Here is a 20,938-nt window from a genome sequence, read left to right as displayed (position 1 = left end):
TTCATGTAACTTTGAATAAATGGTGGAAAGTTAACCCAAGTAAAAAACAATGGGAATTTAAATTTACTAGCAAATGGCATCGAGGGATTCCGGCCAACCATTCTTTTCTAATGTGGCTAATTTTCCACAAGGCCATTTGGACTGGGAAAACAAGGTCTACTACAGGTCTAGGTGATGCAATATGTGTCAACTGCAAAAGAAGAGTAGAGGACATCCCTATTTTTAACTTTGTAAATTTGAAGGCAAATCAACTCAAGCTTGAGAAGCGAAGGTTATATAATGCAAATTACAGAGTTCTGAATGACTGCTGGGAGTATTACAACAAAGCAGGCATCATCAAAGTTCAAGAAGTGATGTTGAATGGATCTTTTGACCACGTCAAAGATATGCTTGATAAATGTGATTCTGAAGGGGAGAGGACCAGGAGGATCTTGGGGAATGGAGTAGGCCTACTTGATTGCATGGACGAGGTCCTCAATTCACTACCTACATAGAAGTTTCTTTGTTGAGCAGTGTTTTGCTGCTAAAAACGTATTGGCAGCCTTGTATCGTATGTCGTGTTCAAATATAACCCTGGATACATTCAATATGCAAATTCGGCTATCTATCCCTTTGATTGTATCCCCTGGAAATCAATTGTACCCCAAGATGATTTTGTATCCCCATAAGGATGATGATGATCTTGTAATTTTTCTTTCCTATTAATATAAATCTGCTGCCTTTTATGGGGGGAAAAAAATGATCATCTGGATGGACATTGATGGCCCGTTTTGGCAGTCCGTTGTCCTCATCATTATACCACATGGGCGCTTTCAAATGGACCGTGGCCACCCCTCGCCTATATCTCACACAGGCACGGGAGGAGATGTGATCTATGTTGGGATGATTGAGCACCATAGATCTTGAACTTTCGTGGACAATGTAAACTTGAGAAAATTGTAAACTTGGGTACATTGTAATCTGAGGTGGCCACCTGCAATATTTGAGCCACCGACTTCGGACTATAATTACTTTCAATTAGATCGGCGTTCGTGTCCAAATTACAACTTTTGCACAGTACGATGTGCATCTCAAGCAGCTGGTGCTCCGTGCCGTGGCAACGTCAAGCAAACCATACCGCAGGCGCTCCTGTCGAGATTCAGCCTCAATCTCCACCTACGGCAGGACCTCAACGGGCGCAGATCTTCCATGAAAGACAATGCTGCAGCTGTGATCATCCTTGCCTCGTTCACGCGCTCAACAACCTTTACCAGGTTCGACAGAACCAGCTGTTCCTTCCTGAGCTGTGCCTTGGTTCTTTGGACCAATGCTCACTTGATTATCAACATCTCATGTAAATGCGCATGCAGTACGCACGCGCGCGCACCTCCATCATTCTCATATGATCAGTAAATTTGTTGCGCACTGCATGAAAACGGACTTCAAGCGGCATGCAGCTATCGTCATTCTACCTTTTGCATCTTGTTTTCTTCTTCTGGTGTTGGAGATCTATATTTGTCTGTGATTAATATTTCATCATTTTCCTGCATCTGCGCCTACTTTGCACATTAATAGGTACATTATGTTCTTCATTTGAATGATTCTCAATTTCTTTTGCAGTACTCTAACTGGGCCTTTTTTCAACTCATTAGCAATAATTACTGGCTTTTCATTCTTTACTGCTGCGCCGGAGCGGCTTTGTGTAATTAGTTTTGACTGTTTTTTTCGTTGATAATTTTGTGATGTATGGAGCCAGCTTCTGTTGATCAATGTGTGTGAGTACTATAAAATTGTATGCAAGGATACGCCCTATATCTGATCTTTTAATTCACGCCTTTCTTTTCTCTTGATTTTCAGACTAGGGTAATTAATGATTGAGCGTTGTGCTTCGTTTCACGCAGACTTTAACAATTCGCAGCACCTTTGTTTCATGCAGTCTTCAATGATTCGCATATACTACTATAATCCTTGCATGCTCAATCTGCGTCAAATGTTTCTTCTACAGTACTACTGTGGTGTTTAATTCTCATATCACTTTCGTTCGTTCGATAAGCTGGCGTTTGCACCTGTATTTCTCTGTAGCTTCGGCTGATTTGTTTCGAAGTTTACGTTACGTACGTTGCTGTCACCATTTTCTTGAAACTTTTACTTACGTTTTGCCTTAATTAATTCCTTATGTTTTACTTATATTGTATCCAGAGCAAGACCTTTACCTGCTGTGAGCTCAACAACATCGCATGCAGTCTGCCGGCTCATATAAAATGGCGTGCCTGTTTTCGTGCTTTCTGCAATTACATCCTCAAGGGAAATAATGATATCAATGTTCTTCAGAGGGCCCTTCAGTTTATAAGAGGAGCAGCGATGCTTGTTTGTGAATACCCGTACTTGGGGTGCAAACTACATAAATCTGGATGAAGCTACGCTTATGGGATTCATTCTGTCGAACCGTGGCAGAGGAAAATGTTGCAGGCACTGGACTACTCTGAAGAAAGTTGATGGTGCTTGGCTGGATCTGGATAGTCACTTGGCTACACCAGTCATTATTGGGAACGATGATAATGTGAGGACGTTTATACTGCGAGAGTTTGAATCTGGGTCTAGGGTAATCCGTGTGTGGGAAGACATGCAGCAATAGCAGGTGTTTTTTCAACAACTCTTATATGAAGCTGAGAATTGAGAGCAGAAGAGCAGGTAATTAGAACATGGTTTGTTATAGGCAGCTGAAAACCGAGAAGGTCTAATTGTAATCGGAAGAAGCTCAAGCGAATTAGAAGATGGTTTCTTATGAAGACGTTGCCGTAAACCGTAGGCTTGAGATGACGTACATGAGACAAATTATAATACTCACTTTGAATGGTCTCGTTCTTTTTTTAAACCAAGTACGCGCTGTGAATTAATTAGAAGAGTCCAAAAGCATTACATCTGGGTGCCCAAGGAAGGGGCAGAAAGATAGAACATACATTGATACAAAATCTGATGGTCCTCCATGAGGGCTCATCATATATAATAAAGCATAATTCAAAGACCTAGAGTCTATCAATCTCAGCCTGTAGTTGTCAAATGAAGAACTGGGCGTCTGCATACTTGACTGCAAGGTCGTTCACATCATCCACCAGCCCCATTAGCCAGTCATGCATTAACTCCAGGGTGCCGTTGTCGACAAGATGTTGTTGAGCTTGCGGGCTCTGCAGGCAGTAGAACTGCATGGCATCGCCCAGAACTGCCATCCGGTTTCGATAGATCCTCAACTGAGACATGAGGAGGGTGGAGGCCTGCACATTACATCCAAAGAAAATGCTTTTTAGATTCTGATGAGCCCCAACATTACCATACGGATGATTATTCCTATAGGTCCACAGCACCCACAAAAACTCAGCTCTACTCCTCTGCCAAAACTCATGAAGAATTGTGGTCCCCTCCCTTAGTAGAAATTGCTTCCAACTAGGTACATATCCCAAGGTTTTGAACAGGGGGGCAAGAATTATGAGGTTAGAGGGGCAATTGATGAACAAATGTGGTATGTCTTCTAAATGCTGCTGGCATCTGGGGCAAATCCCATCACCCAACCCAGTATTTCTCTGTTTCTCTCCTGTCCACAGGGCTTTATGTAGAATTATTAGCCACATCAGAACTGACTGTTTGGGCTGGATATGCCTGTGCCAGATGGAGGAGAACTTAAAGTTCCATTGTTTTCTATCCCATGACACGTGCCACCTGCGGTTCAGAGTGACATGGAGGGGAGGGTCACAAGGCTTGATAAGGTCAGGAGGGTTAGTAAGAGCTGCACCTCCCTGCCAGCAAAGATCTTTACTGGTAGGTTCTAGATTTGCCTCAAAGATCCAAGAACTCTCCAAAGGAAAATCAGAGATCCTTCTTTCTATGAGGAGCACCTCCCAAGGTTGAAGTTGGAAATGTGTGAGGAGTTGGTGACCAGTATACCAAGAGTGGGAGTCAGCATTCCACAGGTCCATCCATCTTTGTAGTCCTTTTTTATGAATTCTCCTTGCTGTCCTCAGTTGGGCTGCTGTGATAGGGGGGATTGGGGGCTTAGACCACCAGATAGACTCATACTTCAGGATGATCTCCCCTTTCCTAGATGTCGAGCTATACCTTAAACTACTTCTATACCGATTCCATGCCTCCCAAATTGACTTGATAAGGTGAGATCCCACGGAGGAGACATGTTCTGAGCGAAAGAAAATAGTAATCCATGGTAGATCGTTCCACTTGGGATCACCTTTGATGTGAAAAAGTTTCAGATTTCTGAACAAGAGTCTAGCCCACTCCGCCTCGAGGTGGTCAAGAGCTCTTATGACCAGTTTGGAGGAAAGTTTATCCGCCCATTGGCCAAGATCTCGAACGCCCAGTCCTCCAAGAGACTTAGGCAGGGTGCAAACATCCCACTTGACTTTTGCAGCACCTCTTTTAAAAGGATCCCCAGACCATAGGAAATTCCTGCACACTTTGATTGCTTCCCTGATGTGGGAGTCAGGAGGACGCCAGCAGCACAGAAAGAATAATAGGTAGGCAGAGATGAAATGGTTCAGGACCAAGACCCTTCCCGCTATGTTAGCTTGGAGACCAATCCACCTATTCAGTTTGCTTCTGAACTTGTCCATCACCCATGCCCATCTCTGCCTCATGGTAACTCCGAACCCTAGGGGAGTACCAAGAAGCCTAAACACTTGTCCATCAGGAATCACTTGGCAACCTTGGTCTAGCAGCCATTGAGGGATGGGGGAATAGGAGGCTCTCACTCCTGTTTTAGCATGATTGATCCTCGAGCCAGAGGCTGAGCAGAAAATGTCTAGAGCCTCCCAGAAGTGTTTCAAAGTGTTCTCCTCATTCTTGAGCAGTCCATTCGTGTCATCTGCGAAATTGAGAAAGGCGGAGCTGTTTGGAGGTGCCTAGCAAACAGATACCCTGAATGAAGCCTCTCTGCATCCAGCCTTCAGTGATGAGGTAGTTAAAACCATCTCCAGCTATTGCAAAGAGTAGGGGGGCCAAGGGGCAGCCTTGTCTCACTGACCTGTTCAGAACGAATGCTTTTGAAATCATCTCATTGAGGGCTACTTTTGCATGGGCATTCCCGAGGAGCGTTTTGACGAACCTTAAGAGGTCATAGCCCTCTGGGAAGGGGTTGAATACGCTGAAGAAACGAAGCAGGACTACGTCTTTGTTAAAATGGTCTCGTTTTTACAATTTCTCCTTTTGAAGGGCATATTAATGCAGTTGGGATGATCAGGGGCAATTGGTTTGCCTACATAATTACAGGCAGATGTTCAAACAGTTCCCATTCAATAACTCTTTTTTTGGTATGTTGTAGAGCTTGAGATAGCATGATGATTCAGCTTTCCAAGTTCCCTAGCCTAATTTCTTGCATCAGGTGCCGACAACCAGCCTCTACCCGCTAATTAAATCCGGCCACTTGCAGTCGCTGCGATTGCAGTTCCGGAGGCGGAGGCTCAGCCACTCGACGTCTCACGCATACACCACCAAAGCTGAATCGCAGCAGTTATAAGAGAGAAGGGGGAAGGGGGGGGAGATCAGGAGGGGGGCGGAGCGCGAAGGCACCTCTAATTGTACTAGAAACTTATCAGGGGTTCATAAAATCTGAGTGTGTGCGTGTGTGTGTGTGTGTGTGTGAGAGAGAGAGACACAGAGAGAGAAAGAGAGAGAGAGCCTTTAGTACTAGAAACTTACAAGCGAAGACGGGTTGATAAACTGTGTGTTATGTGTGTGTGAGTGAGTGAGCGAGCGAGTGAGAGACACAAGAAGATTTAGAAATTTTCGGGCAATGAAAAATTTTGAGCGTTGCTGCTTATGTGGCAGCAGCCATTGCCATTAAAAGCTCAACACTTTTTAGATCAACAGTGACGTGATTGTTAGTGCCACGTAGGACACTAGTGCTCGAAATTTAACCGCAAAAGAAATTTTCTCATGTAGGAAAATGGAGTCTTTTTCAGTGCTTTTCATACAATGCATAACATCATGAGCTTCTGCTCGAGAGGCACCACATACCTAGCTAGGTACGATTGGGGACAGGGGACCACCGTCCCCCCCACCGGGCCGGCAGTCCCCTGTCCCCAATCGCACCTAGCTAGGTATGCGGTGCCTCCCTCGTAGAAGCTCATGATGTTGAGGTAAGTCACAATGTGAGGATTATTGTGAGAATATGTCCAAAACTTCTTGTGTGTGTGTGTGTGTGTGTGTGTGTGTGTGAGAGAGAGAGAGAGAGAGAGGATTTAGTCATCAAGAACCCTCCGACATATATATTCTCTGTGAGGAAAGAAACCCATTTCCTATTTGATTGGAAATCAGAAGCAGTCTTTTATACGTCATTAAGGAAAAGTTATGGTAGTTAAGTTCCGCATTGGAATGGCTTTCTGCGTTAAAATACTTCTTCTTTTGAGCAAGGTGAGGAGTCAGTGGTCACAAAGGCATGCTAAAATTAAGGGGGACAAGAGTTATCAGAAACGGGTTTTCTTGAGTGCCTATAATTACATGTCATTTTTGTTTTGTTTTTGTTATGATGGGCTTACATAAACAACAAAACGAAAGGGTGACATTGACATTTTAAAACAAAATAAAATGAAAACAAAGTTTAAAAAACAATAACATTAGGTAACTCATCGAAAAACTAAAGTAAAAAAATATTTCAATACTTTTATAAGAAAAGATCAGTTTGTAAGCATGATAATATTGAAACAATTTAATGAAATGGACTTTTAGCTTTTAATAGTTCCTTGAATGAAAAGATTATTTCACAAATTAGAATATTGCAACTTTGTTTCTTATCTAATATTCACTCCCAACGCTTTTTATGGAAAAAGATAAAATATAAAAAAATATTGCAACTAATGTCTCACATCATGGGATCAAACTTTTATGAATGGAGTCCCCTAATGCCTTGTTCTCTAATGCCTTTTTTAGTAAGCCAAAAAGAAAGGAAAATGCGGCGAGAAAAAATGATTAAGTCCAACTAGAAAATTGTTTTCACACTTGTTTTTTTTAATGATTAAGTCTCAACTTGAAAAAGCTTTTCACATTTAATTAAAGTAGTATTCTCTCATGAAAAACTCTTCTTTGTGTTAAAAAGTCTATTAGAGTTGATTTGAAAAAAGAAATCCAACTACATCAACATATTCCAGGGTCAAAAAGCACCTTTGAACCTTCATACTTATAACTAGTATGTGACCCGCGCGTTGCTGCGGCCAAGAAGGAGTATCATTCAATTTTGTGTAATCCCCCACCCCCTTCTTATAAAGGATAACATGTGTAAGTATTCTTTATGCATCCAATTCAAGATAGTGAGAACCATATCTTAAATGCTTTATTATGTGAAAATAATGCTTTGTGCACATTGACTTTGTGCAATAATGCTTTAAATCACATTGACTTTGTGCGACAATAGAAAGTGCATAGAGAATCAAATGAACACAAATGAGCTTGAGAACCCTAAGTTCCTTTACACACTGCCTTATATACCTAGGGTAAAAACATGCAATGTCCGGGTGTCCAATGCCTTTAGGGCTCCACCACTTATTGAATCTGCAACCTAGGTACACTACTGACTTGTTCTTTACACCTTGGAACTCCCATTGAACCTATAACACATTAAGATATTACAATGGCTTGAAATAAATCGGGAATTTACAATATGTGACCATTTTGGGAAAATGTGTAACTCCAATCTTGACTGCTTCTTTGTATTCATCCTCCATGTGCATCCGTAAGGCTCAGGCCTTTAGCAACTTTTGTTATGTGACGTTGACTCAGTTAACATTTTGGTATACAACAAAATTCAAAGAAAAGGGGGAAAGAATGTAGATGGTGGGAACGATTGCTACCCTAGCATGCAGCTTGACTAGTAACTTCAAGGAATAGTTACTACGATAATTGGTATAGTGTACAGTCAATTAGACATCCAGTTAAAAGGCTATAAATAGGGCCCACTACTTCATTTTTGGGATCCCTACTTATCCTACTAATCCCTGGTATCCTTGTTCCCTTTTATTGTGTATCTTGGAGTCCATTAAACTCAAAGTATATTTGACTCAACTATTGTACTTGTTTACTAATTTGAATACTACATTCCAAATTTGGTTCGCAGTTCCAATATTCATTCTCATTTCTAGTTCAGTGCTCAATGTCATTTCCAGTTCTAATCTTATATTTCATTTCTATTGTTGTCTAGTCTAAATTCTCATATTGATCTAAACTAGCTCTAACTACCAACTTGGAATAGCTATCTCAAAGTGTTTAGCTCATTCCAGAGTTTCTCTCTACAGACCGTATCAAAACCTTATCTTACAATATCATTCCAAATCCCTCAAACTGCACATGGAAGTCCAATATTTCTTTTTTTGTCACAACTTTTGTGAAGCTTGCTAGGTGATCGTATGGATAGCTACATCCACTTATTTCTTGAACCATTTCTAGAAATCAATTAGTTTGACTCTACTATTATGCTCCACCCTCGCTCTTCTAGTTGGTGGTTCTCCATCTAGACCCTCAAACCAATTGCTTGGTAAAGGTGAATCATTTGAATCTCTTCTAATCTTGGTGTCACCCGTTATTCCTTGTTTTGTGGTGATTTTTGCACATCTCACCCAATTCTCATCATTAAAGTGGGTTCCGTGGGCTGCGTTGCCATGTTGGTTTACCATGGTGCCAAAGGATCTTTCGGTTGGTCCAAACTTTTGTTTCATTTTAAGCACCATATCTATGACCATATCTCTAATCAAGTGGCCATGATATGTGATTTGTTTGACCTCTTTTGGAGTCATCAAACCAAAGTTGTTATAACAATCCTAAAGAGGTTTACAGGAGGGTTTGTTGGATCCTTTTCTCTAATCTTGAAGATATACATGATTTTTAAGGGTGCTAGTTTCCCTAGTATAGCGTGAGCTATCCACAAAAAAGCTATTATATTATTATCTTTCCAACAATATGTTGGGGTATAAAGCCCAATGTGGTCGCCCAGGTAAGTGGGCGGGCCGCCAGGTATGTACACATATTCTTTTGTAAAAACCTAATAAGAACTCACTATGCTCTACACATTATAGTAGAGCGAGTTCACCATATCGTCGTGCTCTTCTTCTCGCACTCTCTCTCGCGTCGCACTTCCGCTCGTACTCCTTCAACTGGTATCAGAGCTGAGATCGAGGCTCGGGGCAGCACTGCAGGAGGCTAGAGTCACCAGCTCAGATTGGAGTGAAATTCGACAGGCGAAGACACGGCCCCAAATCCTGTTGGAATGATCGAAGGGATTGGTGTTCTCAGAATTTCATTCTGAGGTCATCTCGGCCACCGTTCGGCTTCGACAAAGTTCTGCGCAGGCCATTTTCGACTACGTGGTCTCGACGGGTGCAGATCCGACTCTGCAAATTTGGGGTTTTCGGCCTACGACTGCAGGTGTTGAGGATATCGACACTCCCAGAGTGTTGATTTGTGGCTGTCTACACATCGAAGGACGGCTCACAGTTCTTGGAGGCGTGTCACATACAAAACGGGCGCATCTACACACAGACTATAGGCGACATCCACTAGTTCATCAGGTAGCTTGTGTTTGCTGCTTGATATTCCAGATTTCATCCTGACATTGCAGGTACTTCCACATGGGATGTATTGTCAGAGATGATGTATGTCTGTTGAGGGTTTGCTGGCTGTGAGTCACGCAGCAAACAACCGCCGCAGCGGTTACAGCATACAGTGGGAAATTTGTGGATGTATGACTTTGTGGGAAGTCTATGTACTGTCAAATTTACTGCAGCCTTTGTTGAGGGTCGAGTGAGGTTTTATTGAGCTGGGGGATTCTCGAATGTTGAGATCCTTTCGGTGATACAGGTCTTGGAGCGATCCCTCGAGCACCCTTAGATAGGCAGCTAGGATGTATTGACTGTGAGTTAGACAGTTGGGATTGCATCTTTGCTTTACTGCCGTTGAGGCATTGTCACAGTCTATGCTTACAGGACAGTGACAAGACAGTGACAGGACAGTGACAGACAGTACAGGTGCAGGACAGGTTTACCCACAGCTTACAGTGTTAGAGAGACAGTGGTTTTTTGAGCTGTTTTTTGGTCTGTTTTTAGTACACCAGAGCCATTTTACAAAGGAGACTCTGCCAAAATTTCTGCAGAATCTGAAGCTTTCTTGGTTCATTTGACATGTTGATATTGGTTCAGAGGTCAGTTTACAGGGGAAACTCTGCCGAATTTTTCCCAGGAAAGTAAACTACTGTGAAGCGTAGCTATGGCTGGATCACAGGACACTGCTCTTTACAATATCAAGAAGCTGGATGGAACCAATTTCCCATTGTGGAAGAAGCAGATTTGGCACGTGTTGGTACAAAAGAAGCAGATAAAACCTATAAAGCTCAAGGAGATAAAACCAGAAGATATGGACGAAGATGAATGGAGCGAAATGGATGAATTGGCACTTTCTACCATTATGCTGACTTTGGCAGAAAGCGTTTACTTCAATGTAGCAAACGAGATGTCGGCTTATCAAGCATGGTTAAAGCTAAGTGATCTTTATGAGAAGCAGAGTGCAGCTTCACAGGTATACTGGCTTAAGAAGCTTGTTGACTTGAAGATGAAAGAAGGGACACCTATGTCCAATCATCTGAATGAATTCAACACAATCTATAGTCAGTTGTCAGCTCAAGGTGTCAAGTTTGATGAACCTGTTAGAGCTATGTTCTTGTTGATCACATTGCCGGAAAGTTGGGACACTTTTCGCACAGCTTTAAGTAATTCTGCACCTCCAGATGGTTTGAACATAGCAGGTGTAGAAGGAAGTCTGCTTACTGAAGAAACCAATAGAAAGACAATGGACAAAGGCAAAGGAACAGCCTTAGTTGTCAAGGGAAGGACCAAAGAAAAGTACAAAGGTGGAAAGAGGAATCAGTCTCGTAGCAAGTCCCGCAGTGCTAAAGGCAAGAGTGACATAGAATGCTACCATTGTGGCAATAAGGGTCACATGAAAAGAGACTGCAGAGAATGGAAAGCGGAAAAAGGCAAAGAGAAAGTTGAAGACCATGGTGAGAAGAACAAGTCCTCAGTGAAGATTCAAGAAATAAATGTGACAAACACTATTGCAGAGGATGACAGTCTAGTGTCAGGAGACATCTACTTCTTGAAGAATACAATGGACTCAGCTCTTCTTACAGCATCTGATGGAAATGCACTGAGTGACTGGATTATAGACTCAGGGGCATCACTTCATGTGTCTCCAAACAAGGAGTGGTTTACCTCTTATGTGACCACTAAAGATCATGTTCGGCTAGGCAATGGGCAGACATGTGAGATCTTAGGTGTTGGAGATGTACAATTGAAGTTTCAGAATGGCTCTTCTTTCACGCTGAAGAATGTGAGACATGTTCCCGCAATTACAAAGAGCTTGATCAGCACAGGTTTACTTGATGATGCTGGCTACGTCACCACTTTTGGACAGAACATGTGGAAGATATCCAAGGGTTCTATGACAGTAGCACATGGAGTAAAGTATGGAGGACTTTACATGATTTATGTATCAAATGTCTCTAAAAATGTAATCAATGTAACCGAGCAGCCGAACATTTCTTTGTGGCATAGCCGGTTAGGACATATGTCCAAGAAGGGAATGGAAATCTTGTCTCGTTCTGGTTATTTGCCTGGCTTTTCATTTAATGATTTTGAATTCTTTGAACATTGTCTGTATGATAAGCAAACACAGCAGCCACATAAGCATAGAAGCAGTAGAAGAGATACACAGTTGGCACTTGTTCATAGTGACTTGTGTGGACCTATGCCTAACCTATCTCTAGGGGGAGCTTCTTACTTTATGACATTTATAGATGATTACTCGAGGAAAGTATGGGTTTACTTTCTCAAGCACAAGGATGAAGCGTTTAGTGTTTTCAAAACGTTTGTGACACTTGTGGAGAATCAGAGTGGCAAGAAGCTTAAATGCTTACGCACTGACAATGGTGGAGAGTATGTTCAAAGGCCTTTCAGGACTTTTGTGAGTCAAAAGGTATAAAACGTGAACTTACTGCTCCTTACAATCCTCCTCAAAATGGTGTTGCTGAGAGGATGAATAGGACCATACAAGAGAAGGTCAGAAGTATGTTGTCTAATGCACAGCTGCCAAATGGGTTTTGGGCTGAAGCTGTATCAACAGCTGTTCATCTTGTAAATAGATCTCCTAGCAAGGTTTTGCAGAAGGATTCAATGCCAGAGATGGTATGGTCAGGAAAAATACCCTCATACAAGCATCTCAGAGTCTTTGGCTGTGAGGCATATACTCATGTTCCAAAGGAATTTAGGAACAAACTTGAGCCAAAGAGTAGAAAGTGCATCTTTCTAGGCTATGGTAATTCTGGTGAGATGGGGTACAGACTTTGGGATCCCGAATCCAGAAAGGTTGTCCGCAGCAATGATGTTCACTTTAATGAATCAAAATATCATTCTAAACCAGAGAGGGTTGAGGAGATTAGAAGAGTTGTCTTCCAAGAAGATGGACCTGCACGTGCAAGACAAAATGTCAGGGCTCAAGAAGAGCAAGGACAGGATAGAGTGGAACCACAGGTTGTGGCTGAGCCTGAGCCACCTATTGTGCGTAGATCTGGACGTGTCACGCGACCTCCTGATAGGTTTGTTCCATCTATGAACTATGTCATGTTGACTGATTGCAATGAGCCTTCATGTTACAAGGAAGCAGTGCAAATGAAGGACTCCGGGAATTGGCAAATGGCCATGCAGTCAAAGATGACAGCTCTGCATAAAAACAAGACATGGAAGCTAGTTAAATTACCACAGGGCAAAAAGGCTCCACCTTGTAAATGGGTTTACAGGTATAAGATCACCGCTCATGATAGTCAGCCAAAGTACAAAGCAAGGCTTGTTGCCAAGGGCTTTAAGCAAGAACAAGGCATTGACTTTGATGAAGTCTTCTCTTCGGTGGTCAAGATGACTACATTGAGATGCTTTCTTGCATTGGTTGCCATATTAGATTTGGTGTTGCACCAAATGGATGTCAAGACAGCGTTCTTGCATGGTGATTTAGATGTGGAAATTTACATGCAGCAGCCAGAAGGGTTTGTTGAGAAAGGCAAGGAAGATTGGGTATGCCAGTTGTTAAAGAGTCTTTATGGCTTAAAACAATCACCGAGGGCATGGTACCATAAATTCCACAAGTTTATGCTTTCTCAAGGCTACAAACGTAGTGAGTTCGATCACTGTCTATATACAAAGAAGGCTAAGGATGGTAGTTGGCTGATCCTTATTTTGTATGTGGATGACATGTTGATTGCTGGCAAGCACTTCAAAGAAATTTCAGCTTTGAAGTCAAAGATGGCAAAATCGTTTAACATGAAAGACATGGGTGAGGCAAGTCATATACTTGGTATGCGCATTGAGAGAGACAGATCAAAGAAGTTGATTTGGTTATCTCAAACAGAGTATATTGACAAGGTTTTGCAACGTTTCAATATGGAGAAGGGAAAGGCACTGAGTGTTCCATTGCCACCATATGTGAAACTTAGCAAACAAGATTGTTCTGTGTCTGAGGAAGAACAGGCTGAAATGGATAAGATTCCATATGCGTCTGCAGTGGGTAGTTTGATGTATGCAATGATTGCTACTCGCCCAGACATTGCATTTGCAGTGGGAGTAGTAAGTCGATACATGTCAAACCAAGGCAAGAAACATTGGGAGGCAGTGAAAGGAATATTGAGATACCTGAAAGCTACAAAGAGTATGCGTATATGCTATGGGAGTCAGGAGCTAAGTGTAAAGGGTTTTACAGACTCAGATTATGCAGGTGACTTAGACAACCGAAGGTCTACGTCAGGGTATGTCTTTACATTGGCTGGTGGAGCAGTATCATGGCGTTCTAGATTACAAGATTGTGTTACTCAGTCTACTACATAGGCTGAATATGTTGCAGCATCAGAGGCATGCAAAGAATCAATTTGGCTTAATCGACTAGTAGCAGATTTGGGAATCAAAGAAGAGATGCCTGTGTTATATTGTGATAGTCAAAGTGCTATACAATTGGCTCGCAATCCAATTTATCACTCAAAGACAAAGCATGTGGATGTGAAGTATCATTTCATCAGGGAAATGCTCGAGGATAAGCAACTTCATCTTGTCAAAGTTCACACCACAGAAAATCCTGCTGATCTACTTACAAAAGGACTTCCCTCAGAGAGCTTTGCGCATTTTCGCAAGCAGTTAGGTGTAGGGTAGTACATCACTTCTCTACATCTCTTGTATATTAGCTTGTATAGTAGCTTCTCTCACACTTAAAGTACCACATTGGACTTTAAGTGGGAGGTTGTTGGGGTATAAAGCCCAATGTGGTCGCCCAGGTAAGTGGGCGGGCCGCCAGGTATGTACACATATTCTTTTGTAAAAACCTAATAAGAACTCACTATGCTCTACACATTACAGTAGAGCGAGTTCACCATATCGTCGTGCTCTTCTTCTCGCACTCTCTCTCGCGTCGCACTTCTGCTCGTACTCCTTCACAATAAACTCCGGATTGATTCATGGGTTATCTCTCACTATGCGTTTTAAAGGTTTGACATCTACCTCATCATATCCCTCTAGCTCTAACATTGGCAGTGCTATCAAATTGATATTTTACTATTTATTGTAGCTAACATGTGGAAAAGGCTTGACCGGTCTAGGCCTATGCGAATCGATATGTATATTATGTACATTTTATTACTCAAGTGCTCTTTTATGAGCTTTGGCCATTTATGACCGGCCGGCCAGTTTGTACTCACTTTGAACATTCAAGAAATCTATAAAGTAAATATGTGCAAGTGGGAAATGGTCACTCTTGCACGGGGGGAGATTGCACCCAGTTTTTGTGTTATTCTTCTCTCCTCTCCTCTCTTATCTCTCATCGTGCCGGCATAGAACTCCACTCTAGGAGGTGCGCATGCACATACTCTCTGTGTGTGTGTGTGTGTGTGTGTGTGTGTGTGTGTGTGTGTGTGTGTGTGTGTGTGTGTGTGTGTGTGTGTGTGTGTGTGTTCACGTATAGCTTCAATAACATGCTTGTGGATGTGCCACGTATACATATTTATCGTTTTATGGTTTGTATTGTACAATTCTCGGTATTTTGCAGGGCTCTCCGCACTCCCATTTGTAGCAATGGTATTAGAGCCCAAGTTACGCTTCAAATATTAAAGATTTGGATAATCAAATGTTAAGTATAATTACACAATATTTTTTTGCATCTAATATTTTTTTGTTTTATTCCTTGTTAGTGAGCATGATTCTTGTAAACCTTTAAGACCCCAACGTAATTAAGTATCATACCTTATCAAATCATGATGAGGAAAATTATTTTGAACAATATACTTAGAATTGAGTTTATGCAGCAGGATATATTGTAACAGTCTGATAAATTAATTCGAGGCTCTAGTTTGTTATGATAGGGGTAAAACTTGGACAATGCAACGAGAAAAGGAGTGCCTCAACGTCCAAGATCATCAAAACCTAGTTAACCTCCAAAGAGAAGGAGAAGTAGAAGAAGAATTTAAGGTAGATTGTTGTAGGAATAAACCAAAGAGACCTTGGGGAGTGTCCGAGTGAAGAAGTAAAGGGGAGGAGATTAGGAGAAGGCTTCATTACGGGAGTAATTGGGAAAATAAGTAGAGAAATTATAAAAGGAGTAGAAGGAAGGTTAATTTTGACCCCGAAAACAAATATAAAAGACCTCAAAGATTTATATGTGACCTCCTGTTGACAAGGAACTCGATTGACTAATCTACCATATATCAGCTTAGTGGGAACGACCCTCAAGTTAATTTTGTGAGAATCACTAAAAGCCATAATAACATTCTATTTTAATTAAAGAACACAATGGAAGAAGACTCCACAAAAGGTGGTGCATGATTGCAAGGCAAATCACAAACGGTGTGGGGATGTGCAATCGGTATGCAGGTGCCACCCAACTTCAGCAACCACCTCCAAATTTTGCCAAATACAGCTTCCACAGGGGAGGATCTCATGGCGGTCCAAGCATCATCATCACAAAGTAGGGGCAGTCATAGCAGCAATGATAGTGACAACGACAACAAGGGAAAAATTTATAGAGTCGTCAGTGCGTGCCTCGTCAACTGGGGCTCAACCACCACCGGCATGAAGTGTTGGATAGTGTGCCCCCACATCTCCCCAACTGTCTCACCCCCCCCTTTGGCATGCAATTAGTGCCGCCCACTTTAGGTTTGGATGGTAGCCACCCACCCTCCCCTAGTTGCCTCACCGTTAGCTTTGGCATGCAAAGTGCCACACACAAAAAATAACCTATTGAGCCATTGCCGACATTACATTGCGCAGTCTCAACAACCACCACACCCCCCACCTGTCCCAAGCCGTTGATCGCTCAGTAGGTCATAATGTCAAACACATCTTATCACCACAAAGTGCATACTACACGCAAACCACACCCACCTTTCACCTTTCCCATAGCAAGCGTCCATGCCAACCAATTGACCCCGTCATTGCACAACTCGTAGACGCTCACCATCACCTACCCACCCTTCGACACCATTGGATTCCAACCACCAAATTCAATGGCCACAAATTCATCACCCAACCATGCAGTGGTGCCCTCTTTTAGATATCTTTCTCTACTTCATGTAGCCTGGCATGCTCATGTACACCATTATGCAGGGCTCTTCTACTTTTTCAACCCACCACCTTCGCTTTTAGTCATCACTCGCCCATACCCTTGCAAGAGACACATCACCTTTGTACTCTCACTTATGATCTATCATTGCAGCATGTCATGCCCTCTTTCTTGTGAGACTACTCTTCTCACCACACTCATACTGATGGCGTTCCCTAGACCTACGACAACAACCGCTCCGTACCACCACTAAGCAGTTGCCACTCTCGTCGCTTCACGTACCCTCTCCAATTGCCATGACAACACACCGCAAGGGATCCCACAGCACTATAGGAAATCCAAACCTCAATCTTGAAGAAATAAGCGATTGGCATCAAAATTTGCTGGGGCAATCAAGTTGTCTGCACGTTTTTTGACGGTCGCACCATCACCGACTATCTTTTCCCCAATACCCTACGCGCATAGCATGAGTACGTCGAAGGACAACCCAAATTACACGGTGTTCCATATTTTGACATCCCCCGCCCAGGCAACATCCCGTGGGCTCATGGAAAGATTTTCACTAGCGAAATCACCTCCCTCACAACATACTTTACACTAATGCCTACGATCTTTTGCATTCACCTTCTGTCGAAACCACCCACGCACGTAAGGTACTACTCTTGAACCAAGCTTGGGGATGATTTCCTATCACAATGTTTCGCGTGTAGGACCACATGATCAAAAATAATGTCTGCTTTACTTTTTGATATGTGCTACCTGATCTCTTGCACTTGGTTTTGGGCACACTACTCGGTCATAATCCCCATCACAATGTCATTATGTATGACACATTCCATAAACCTCGCATGACCTTCGACTTTCGGGACATTTTTCTCGAAACCAACTAGGATTACCACTCCCTGTACTACTCCGATCACCTCACCAAAGAGAAAGCTGAAATTCATGACCGTGAACATGTTCCTCCCACCAACCTCACCTTGTCTAACCAATGGTATGGTTAATCACAAACCCTATTTCTCTCGCGTGGAATACGTTCCTTAGCTCTCACACAACCCTCAAAACACCCAACCCGGACGGAAGGCAATGATCCCCCTCGCCGCCGGATACAATTGGGAAGCTGATCCCCACCGCATTTACGGTGAATCCAAACTTGTGTCAAACCAACCTATGTAAATAGTTGGTAGCCTCCTCGCATTTATTTTTGTTATTTGTTTTCAACACACCGAGCATATCGCTTTTAAAAAAAAAATGTGTCCTTATTTTAACCAAACACTAGCATCTTTTAAATTGTTTATTTTGAGTCATGTTTCTTCTCAAAAAAATTGTCTCCTTCCCCCCCCCCAAAATCATGACCACTTGTCACAACTAACTTGATATTCATACTCTGCAATTGCAACTCCCCACTCCTTCCCCTCTTATCTAGTTAAACAACACAAAATTGGTCACAATACTAATTTAGTTTGGTTACATAAACATCTAACTTACAAGGGATAAATAAACTCTTACCGGCTCCTTTATTTTGTTTGTCTCAAATTAGTATGCTTGTAATTTGCCATCATGCCCACGCCATATATGTAATCACATCACACTTTAAACACACCCATACCTGTAAATGTTTCGCCTCAAAAAGCTGCACTACGAGGATCTAAATTGTCTTTGTAAATCAAATCCCACTCAGGATTATCATGTTATGGCACCCAATGCGCATAGCCCACATAAGTAGAAGCCCCACGCATTTCATATGACACCCACCTACAGCCAATAAACATAATTATTTTTATGTAGTAACACTCAACACGTACCGAACACCCCGTGATAACCACGTTTTAATACATGTTTATCTTAACAATCTTGCCATTTTTATTAGAATTCTCATATAGCTATGCGAGCAATTCCCTACTGACAACAAGCAACAACATGTTATAAATTATCCCTTTTCAATGATGTACTCTCATGGACTTTGAACTTTGTAGTTGTCTTCCATGTTATAGTATTGCAGTTATTACTGCATCTTGCTTAATCTAGCTTCTGTATGACTTGTCTCATGTTACTTTTATTACTCCTTTGTGAATAGCTACCTTTTAGTGTAGGATACCTATTCCTAAGCATGACTTTGATGCCAACCCCTTTTGTATTATGTGCTTCATTTTAACGTGTTTGAATATGTCCTAATTAACCATCATATATCTGTGTCGTTACTCACATACTCCATTGACTGTGCCCTAATTTTGCACTTACCTCTTTGGTCTTTGAGCTCCTTATTGACGGTTGTGTAGGTAAATCATCATATTTAGAAATGTCCCCTTAGTGTTCTCTACATACACCACCATAATGAGGCTATTTGTCTAATATCCACTACTCATCCTAGTTTCAATTATTCTATCCAATCTTTGTTTTCACATTATCAGCTTATATCATAGGTAAATCTTCGCTTCTATCACACAGAAATTTGTCTCAAATACACTGCTAGCAAATCTAACTCAAACAATGTAAGACCCGAAAGAGCTTCACAATACACTACAAGAGGTTATGTACTCTTGTGACGCTCTTAGCGACGGAAATACACTGGGTTTTTATAACCCCCGGCGTCGCTATAAGCGTCGCTAAAAGCGTCGCTACGAGAGCGTCGCTATATGCGTCGCTATAGGCGTCGCTATAGGCGTCGCTATAGACGTCGCTATATAGCGACGTCTATAGCGACGCCTATAGCGACGCTTATAGCGACGCTTATAGCGACGCTCTCACAGAAGAGTATAGCGACGCATATAGCGACGCTACAGAGCCATAAATAGCGACGCATATAGCGACGCCTGAGAGAATATTTTTTTGGTGGCAGGGCATTGAATGCCTGCCACCCATCAACCATATTGTACTTGATTCACTTTTTAAAAAAAGTGCAAAGGTAAATAATAGACCCAAAATAGTCACCCACAAGACGCATTGTTTGCAAAATTGACAATTGTACACATCATAGACAAACTGAATTGATTGGCAAATGTAATAATGACAATTGTACAACATCATAGGCATAAAGAATTGATTGGCAAAAGGAATTGCGGTGACAAATGTAATAATATACATGGTTCAAAAAGACGTATAAAATCCGTCTCATGATACATAAGCTATGAGAAACCCTAAACTAATGCTATCTAAATACGGCTAAACTGACGTCGTCTAATCAGACGTCTCATCGCGTCCAAGCGGCGTATCTGTCGGATTCTGCAAAAAAAGACAATAAGACAGTTTTCAGTAAGTATAAACATATAACGACATTTATAAAACAATACAAAAAATAAAAAAGAGTAAACCCTAATACTAACCATGCCGCTGCGAGAACTGAGAATGTCCATCAGGGCGTTTAAGCCCTTCCTGCCTGCGTACTCGCGCTCGTACGGTGTGGGATCACGTCCTGTCATCGACCACTGTCAAAACATACAAAGATTTCATTATGTTAGAACTAAAAAACTCATAAACCCTAAACTATCGAACATGCATAAAGAGCAATGTGAAAAGACTTACAAAATCGGCCTCAAATGATGCCCATCCACCGCTCCCCAAGTGGTGCGAGCTCCCTGCCTCTACTCGCGCTCTGGCTGCATCCTTTTGTTGCTTCCACTTGTCGGGATTCTCGCGCGCTGCTTTCTTCGCATTCTTCCAATCTTCTTTGGCCAGCCAATCTGGCCTATTCCACCCATTCTTGATTGCTTTTTGCACTTCGGAACGCTTGTGTTTGCAGTATTCGCGCATTCGAATCTTCATCAGGTCTTCATTGAAGCGCTGATCCCGTGTTGGAACGGGAAACTCATCATGAAGTATGCTGATGACTCTGTTTTTTAAATCACTTGGTACTTCACTCCATTTGTTTAGTATATAGTGTCTAAACAGCTGAGAGCAAAGACCACGCATGCGCGAGATCACCTTCTTGCCGTCATCATCCATGATGATGCCGCCGCTGATGTCGACGGAGTAAGGCAAGCCCTCTGGCCGGTGACGCGTGAACCTGGGTGTCCCGGCAGGGGTCTCTAGCGGCGTGTCGATGGGGGTACGGACGTCAGGTGTCTCCACCGGCGTCTGGGCCCCGAAGCGAGGAGTGTCGAGTGGGGTGGCTCCTGGCGGAGTAGGTAGAGGTGTGTAGCTTCTAGGAACAGTCAGCCGTGCAAAACCTGGCGTAGACGGCGATGCTGTGGCTGGTGTGGGGGCGGGCAAAGAAGGGGAGGGTAAAGAGCCTCGTCGAACACGAGGCGGTGTGGAGGCATCGGTGGCGGAATCCCCACAACAACCGCCACCGCCACCACTAGAGCGCCGGTGTTTAGAAGAGTGTGAC

The 20,938-nt window shown here is 42.5% G+C and overlaps 2 protein-coding genes across 2 annotated transcripts; one reads left to right on the top strand and one right to left on the bottom strand.

The window, feature by feature from the left end:
- The first annotated feature begins 1,009 nt into the window (after positions 1-1,009).
- LOC147421714 (uncharacterized) lies at positions 1,010-2,673 on the top strand. The gene is made up of 3 exons (XM_086502763.1): positions 1,010-1,253; positions 2,179-2,360; positions 2,449-2,673. The coding sequence occupies exons 1-3, from the start codon at positions 1,062-1,064 to the stop codon at positions 2,612-2,614; spliced, it is 540 nt and encodes a 179-aa protein (XP_086358889.1). The 5' UTR covers positions 1,010-1,061; the 3' UTR covers positions 2,615-2,673.
- A 182-nt stretch (positions 2,674-2,855) lies between these two features.
- LOC147421713 (uncharacterized) lies at positions 2,856-5,748 on the bottom strand. Its single transcript, XM_086502762.1, has one exon. It carries the CDS (start codon positions 4,620-4,622, stop codon positions 3,036-3,038), a length of 1,587 nt encoding a protein of 528 aa, XP_086358888.1. The 5' UTR covers positions 4,623-5,748; the 3' UTR covers positions 2,856-3,035.
- Positions 5,749-20,938: the final 15,190 nt, after the last annotated feature.

This window comes from Adiantum capillus-veneris, chromosome 27, assembly GCF_014529385.1.
Source record: "Adiantum capillus-veneris isolate H3 chromosome 27, ASM1452938v2, whole genome shotgun sequence".
Lineage (NCBI taxonomy): Eukaryota > Viridiplantae > Streptophyta > Polypodiopsida > Polypodiales > Pteridaceae > Adiantum > Adiantum capillus-veneris.
Note: the sequence above shows the minus strand (reverse complement) of the source record. Positions and strands in the feature narration are given on the sequence as shown.